This window comes from Passer domesticus, unplaced genomic scaffold, assembly GCF_036417665.1.
Source record: "Passer domesticus isolate bPasDom1 unplaced genomic scaffold, bPasDom1.hap1 HAP1_SCAFFOLD_72, whole genome shotgun sequence".
NCBI lineage: Eukaryota > Metazoa > Chordata > Aves > Passeriformes > Passeridae > Passer > Passer domesticus.
The window spans coordinates 449,801-455,863 of NW_026990171.1; the positions used below are offsets into that span (position 1 = coordinate 449,801).

General features: G+C 69.5%; 1 protein-coding gene across 1 annotated transcript; it reads right to left on the reverse strand.

Annotated features, from left to right (window-relative positions):
• Window positions 1–38: 38 nt before the first annotated feature.
• LOC135293119 (leucine-rich repeat and fibronectin type III domain-containing protein 1-like) lies at window positions 39–6,063 on the reverse strand. Its single transcript, XM_064407111.1, has 4 exons — window positions 5,614–6,063; window positions 3,952–3,999; window positions 1,587–2,958; window positions 39–813 (listed from the first exon to the last, which is right to left on the reverse strand). The coding sequence occupies exons 3-4, from the start codon at window positions 2,942–2,944 to the stop codon at window positions 264–266; spliced, it is 1,908 nt and encodes a 635-aa protein (XP_064263181.1). The 5' UTR covers window positions 2,945–2,958; window positions 3,952–3,999; window positions 5,614–6,063; the 3' UTR covers window positions 39–263.

The window sequence follows — 6,063 nt, forward strand, 5'->3', positions numbered from 1 at the left end:
GCCCGCACAAGTCGGGGGTCCCCACGCGGCTTTTTGGGGGGGGGGGGGGAAGGTTTGCATACAGGTACCCCCAGAATTGGGGGGGGGGGGGACACCTGGCGAGATCCCAGCTACACCCACGGGGGTCCGGGGGGGCCGCACCCGGCCGAGATCCGGCGCTCCCGCGACGCCCCCTCCCCACAAAAAACCGCCGCGGCTGCGTTTGCTCACCCGGGACCACCCCGGGGCGTGGGGAGGGGGGTCCCCGCCGTGCCCCCCCCCCCTCACACGGTGCTCTCCAGCATCCAGTGCGTGCTGCCGAAGGAGGGGCGCAGGGGGGGCCCCAGGGGGGTCCCCTCGGGGGCGTCCAGCCGCGGCAGCGAGCCGTGCCGCCGGGGCCGCGCCCGCCGCGGGTAGCTGTGGCTGGGGAACAGCCCGCGCCCCCCGCCCGCCGGCGGGGGCAGCGGCGGCAGCTCGGGGGTCTCGGCGGGCCGGGGGCCGCCGTTGGTCTGCGAGCAGACGCTGGCGAGCGCGGGCGGGGGGCGCCGCGCCCCCGCCGCCTTCCAGCGCGCCGTGAGGATGAGGATGAAGACGAGCACGGAGGCGGCGATGGCGGCGCCGATGACGATGATGACGGTGCCCCCCAAGAAGTGGGGGCGCGGGGGCGCGGCGCAGCCCGGGGGGGCGGCGGCCGTGGCGAAGGAGACGCAGCCGAGCGGGCGGGGGGCGGGCGGGGGGTCGCCGGCCACGCGCAGCGCGGACACGCACAGCTCGTACTGCCGGCCCGGGGCCAGGTCCCGCAGCACGAAGGTGCGGCTGGAGGGCGGCAGCAGCCTGGGGAGGGGGCGAGGGGACAGGGGTGAGACCCCCGCACCACCCCCGGAGCCCCCACCCACCACAGGAAGCTGAAAATCCACCCAGGACCCCTCAAGGACGAGCCAGGAGCCCCCAAACGCCTCCTCAATCCCCCTCCCCAAACAGCTCAAAGACTCCTCAGAGACCCCCCCTGAGTGCCCCTCGACAGGGACCCCCCCCTGAAGCCCCCCAGACACAGAGAATTCCCTTGATGCTCCTCAGAGACCCCCAGGACCCCTCAAGGACAAGCCAGGATCCCCCAAACACCTCAATCCCCCTCCCCAAACAGCTCAAAGACTCCTCAGAGACCCCCCCTGAGTGCCCCTCGCCAGGGACCCCCCCCTGAAGCCCCCCCAGACAGGGAGAATTGCCTTGATGTCCCCCACATCCATTCAAAGACCCCCAGGACCCCCCAATACCCACCTGAACACCCCCCTGGAGCCCCCAGGACCCCCAAAATCCACTTGAAGCCCCCCCAACCTCCCCAGCACTGCCCCAAACCCACTCAAGCTTCCCCCAGACCCTTTCTAAATACCCCTGGACCCCCACAGGGACCCTCAAACCCCAGCCGAGCTCCCCCCAGACCCCCTGGAGCCTTCAAGACCCCCCAAAATCCACTTGAAGCCCCCCCAACCTCCCCAGCCCTGCCTCAAACCCACTCCACCTCCCCCCAGAGCTCCCCCCAGACCCCCTGGAGCCCCCCAAGACCCCCCCGGCGCCTCCCCTGGCCCCCTCCCGGCCCTGGCGCCCACCTGTAGACGAAGGCGTCGTCGGCCGAGCTGTTGTACTGGATCTGCACCATGCGCACGCCGGGCACGTGGCGCTGCGGCAGCCACCGGATGCGCACCGAGGACCCCGTCACCTCGGCCGCCACCACGCGCCGCTCCCCGGGCCCCCCCCAGGTGTCATTGCCGCCCGCCTGGGCCATGTCCGAGGGCCCGGGCCCGGCCTCGGCGGCCGCGCCGTCGCCGTCGCCGCGCGGCACCGGCAGCGGCACCACCACCACCTCGACGCGGGCGGCCGCCTCGCCGGCGGCGTTGGCGGCCACGCAGGTGAAGCCGCCGTGGTCCCTCAGGGTGGCCACGCGCAGCTCCAGGGAGCCGTCGGCGCCCACCGAGCGCCGGGAGCCGTTCTGCACCACGCGGCCGTCGGGGCCCAGCCAGTGCAGCGCGGGCGGCGGGTCGCCCACGGCGGCGCAGCCCAGGCGCAGCGGCTGCCCCTCGGTGACGGCCGGCGGGTGCGCGGCCGCGGCGGTGACGGCCGGCGCCCGGCAGGTCAGCTCCTCCTCGGGCACGGCGCCCAGCAGCCGCCCGGCCAGCGGCGCCGGCGTGGCGCAGGTCTCCAGGCGGCCCGGCTGGGCCACGCGGCGCAGCCACAGCAGCTCGCAGTTGCAGTGCAGCGGGTTCCCCCCGGCCGCCAGCGCCGGCCCCGGCGGCCCCGGCACCGGCGGCAGCGCCCGCAGCCGGTTGGCCGTCAGGTCCAGCCGGGCCAGGCGCGGCAGCCGCGCCACGGCGCCGGCCGGCACCCGCTCCAGCAGGTTGTGGTCCAGCGTCAGCGTGGCCAGGCTGCCCATGGCGGCCACGGCGTCCCAGGGCAGCGCCGGCAGGTTGTTGTGCGACAGGTCCAGGTCCTCCACGGTGGCGGCGAAGGCGGCGAAGGCGGCGGCGTCGATGGCGGCCAGCTGGTTGTTGGCCAGGATGAGGTGGCGCAGGCTGGCCAGCCCGCGCAGCTGCGGGCCACTCAGCGCCGGCAGCCGGTTGCCGTCGAGGTGCAGCGCCCGCAGCGCGCGCAGGTCGGCGAAGGCGCCGGGCGCCAGCCGCCGCAGCCCGTTGCGCGACAGCGTCAGGTGCACCAGGCTGCTCATGTTGGCGAAGTCGGCGCGGCCCACGGCGCCGATGAAGTTGTCGGCCAGGCGCAGCTCCACGGCGCCGCGGTCCAGGCTGGGCGGCACGGCCAGCAGCCCCGTGCGGGCGCACAGCAGCGTGGGGCTGGGCGCGGCCGCGGGGCACAGGCAGCGCGGGGGGCAGCGCGGCGACGGCGCCGCCGCCGGGACCCCCGGGACCCCCGACACGGCCCCCAGCACCACCAGCGGCACCAGCAGCTTCGCCATGGCCGCGGCCGCGCCTGCCACGGGGGAGAGAGAGAGCGCGGGTCACGGGGGGCACCGGGGGATCCCAGCAGATCCCACTGGATCCCAGCAGGGCCCAGGAGAGAGCGGGGCACGGGGGGCACCGGGGGTGCAGGGGGATCCCAGCAGAGCCCAGGAGAGGCCAGTAGATCCCAGCACCGCCTGGGAGATCCCAGCGGATCCCAACACATCCCAGAGGATCCCAGCAGGGCCCAGGAGAGCCCAGAGGATCCCAGGAGATCCCAGCAGGGCCCAGGAGAACCCGGAAGAGCCCAGAGGATCCCAGCACAGCCCAGTAGGGCCCAGGAGATCCCAGAGGATCCCAGGAGATCCCAGCAGGGCCCAGGAGATCCTGGTAGATCCCAACACAGCCCAGCAGGGCCCAGGTGACCCCACGAGATCCCAGGGGATCCCAGGAGAGACCGGGAGAGCCCAGAGGATCCCAGTGGATCCTGGCGGATCCCAGCACGGCCCAGGAGATCCCAGCAGATCCCAGCAGGGCCCAACACATCCCAGTGGATCCTGGTAGATGCCAGCAGGGCCCAGCAGATCCCTGAGGATCCCAGCAGATCCCAGTACAGCCCAGCAGATCCCAGTACAGCCCAGCAGATCCCAGTACAGCCCAGCAGGGCCCAGCAGATCCCAGTACAGCCCAGCAGATCCCAGTACAGCCCAGCAGATCCCAGTACAGCCCAGCAGATCCCTGGGGATCCCAGCAGATCCCAGCACAGCCCAGAGGACCCCAGGAGAACCCGGAAGAGCCCACGAGATCCCAGCGGATCCCAGCGGATCCCAGCAGGGCCCAGCAGATCCCAGTACAGCCCAGTGGGATCCCAGTGATCCCAGTGATCCCAGTTAGATCCCAGTTCTCCCAGTTGTCCCAGTTAGATCCCAGTGGTCCCAGTTAGTTAGATCCCAGGTAGATCCCAGGTAGATCCCAGCTGTCCCAGCTGTCCCAGGTCTCCCAGTTCTCCCAGTTGTCCCAGTACCTCCTCTCAGGGCTCCATGCTGGTCCTGTCCGGGCGTCGCCGTGGGGCCTGCAGGGACAGGGACAGCCCAGTATGGACCAGTACGGACCAGCATGGACCAGTATAGACCAGTACAGACCAGTACGGACCAGTATAGACCAGTTCGGAGCAGTACAGACCAGTACGGACCAGTACGGACCAGTATGGACCAGTATGGACCAGTACAGAGCAGTACAGACCAGTATGGACCAGTACGGACCAGCACGGACCAGTATGGACCAGTATGGACCAGTATAGACCAGTACGGACCAGTACGGACCAGTATGGGCCAGTATGGGCCAGTATGGATCTGTACAGACCAGTACAGACCAGTACGGACCAGTACAGGCCAGAACGGACTAGTATGGACCAGTACAGACACTGCTCAGCCCAGTACATCCCAGCACAGCCCAGTATAGACGAGTACGGCCCAGCACGGCCCAGTACGGCCCAGTACAGCCCAGCATGGCTCAGTACAGACCAGTATAGCCCAGCACAGCCCAGTACGGCCCAGTACGGCCCAGTATGGTCCAGCATGGCCCAGTACAGACCAGTATGGCCCAGCACGGCCCAGTACAGACCAGTATAGCCCAGCACGGCCCAGCACAGCCCAGTACAGCCCAGCACAGCCCAGTACGGCCCAGTACGGCCCAGTATGGTCCAGCATGGCCCAGTACAGCCCAGCACGGCCCAGTACAGACCAGTATGGCCCAGTACAGACCAGTATGGCCCAGCACAGCCCAGTACAGCCCAGCACAGCCCAGCACGGCCCAGTACAGACCAGTATGGCCCAGCACAGCCCAGTACAGACCAGTACGGTCCAGTATAACCCAGTACAACTGAGTACATTACAGCACAGCCCAGCACGGCCCAGTACAGACCAGTATGGCCCAGCACAGCCCAGCACGGCCCAGCACAGCCCAGCACGGACCAGTACAGACCAGTATGGCCCAGTATAACCCAGTACATCTGAGTACATCCCAGCATAGCCCAATATAACTCAGCACAGCCCAGCACAGCCCAGCACAGACCAGTATGGCCCAGTACAGGCCAGTGCAGACCCAATACACCCCAGTATGGCCCAGCGCAGACCAATACAGACCCAGTACATCCCAGTGCCTCCCAGTATGGCCCAGTGCAGGCCAGTGCAGGCCCACCACCTCCCAGTACATCCCAGTACCTCCCAGTATGGCCCAGCAACTCCCAGCATGGCCCAGTGCCTCCCAGTACATCCCAGTACATCCCAGCAGCTCCCAGTACATCCCAGTATGGCCCAGTACACCCCAGCGCCTCCCAGTATGGCCCAGTGCATCCCAGTACATCCCAGTGCTTCCCAGCACCTCCCAGCACCTCCCAGCACATCCCAGTGCCTCCCAGTATGGCCCAGTACATCCCAGCATGGCCCAGTACATCCCAGCACCTCCCAGTACATCCCAGTACATCCCAGTACATCCCAGTGCCCCCCAGTACATCCCAGTACACTCCAGTACATCCCAGCACCTCCCAGTGCCCCCCAGTACCTCCCAGTGCCCCCCAGCACCTCCCAGCACCTCCCAGTACATCCCAGTACATCCCAGCACCCCCCAGCACCCCCCAGCACCTCCCAGTGCCCCCCAGTGCCCCCCAGTGTGGCCCCGGCCGTACCTGGGGGGGCTCAGCCCACGGACGCTCCCATCGCTGCTCCGGGGGGGGAGGGGGGGCCGGGCCTCGCCCTACCGGGGGGGCATCGGGGGGCACCGGGGGGGGCGCCGGGAATTGGGGAGGGGGCGCCGGGAGGGGGGAGGGGAACCGGGAATGGATCCGGGATTGGGAATGGGGCCGGGATGGAGTCGGGATCGGGGATGGATCCCGGGATGGGGCCGGGAGGGATCGGGGATGGATCCGGGAATGGATCGGGGAGGGATTCGGGATCGGGAAGGATCCGGGCAGGGATCCGGGGATGGGGCCGGGATGCGGGGATGGATCGAGGTGGAGCGGGGATGCAGGGATGGATGCCGGGAGTGGATCCGGGAGGGATTCGGGATCGGGGATGGAGCGGGAAGGATCCGGGATGGATCGGGGAGGGATCCGGGATGCAGGGATGGATCGGGGATC

Bases quoted from the DNA above. Each gene is read 5' to 3' on its own strand.
- LOC135293119 (XM_064407111.1), bottom strand. From the start codon at position 2,944: ATGGCGAAGCTGCTGGTGCCGCTGGTGGTGCTGGGGGCCGTGTCGGGG. The intron at 814-1,586 runs GTGGGCGCCAGG...CCCCCTCCCCAG, and splicing joins GACGACGCCTTCGTCTACAG to GCTGCTGCCGCCCTCCAGCC.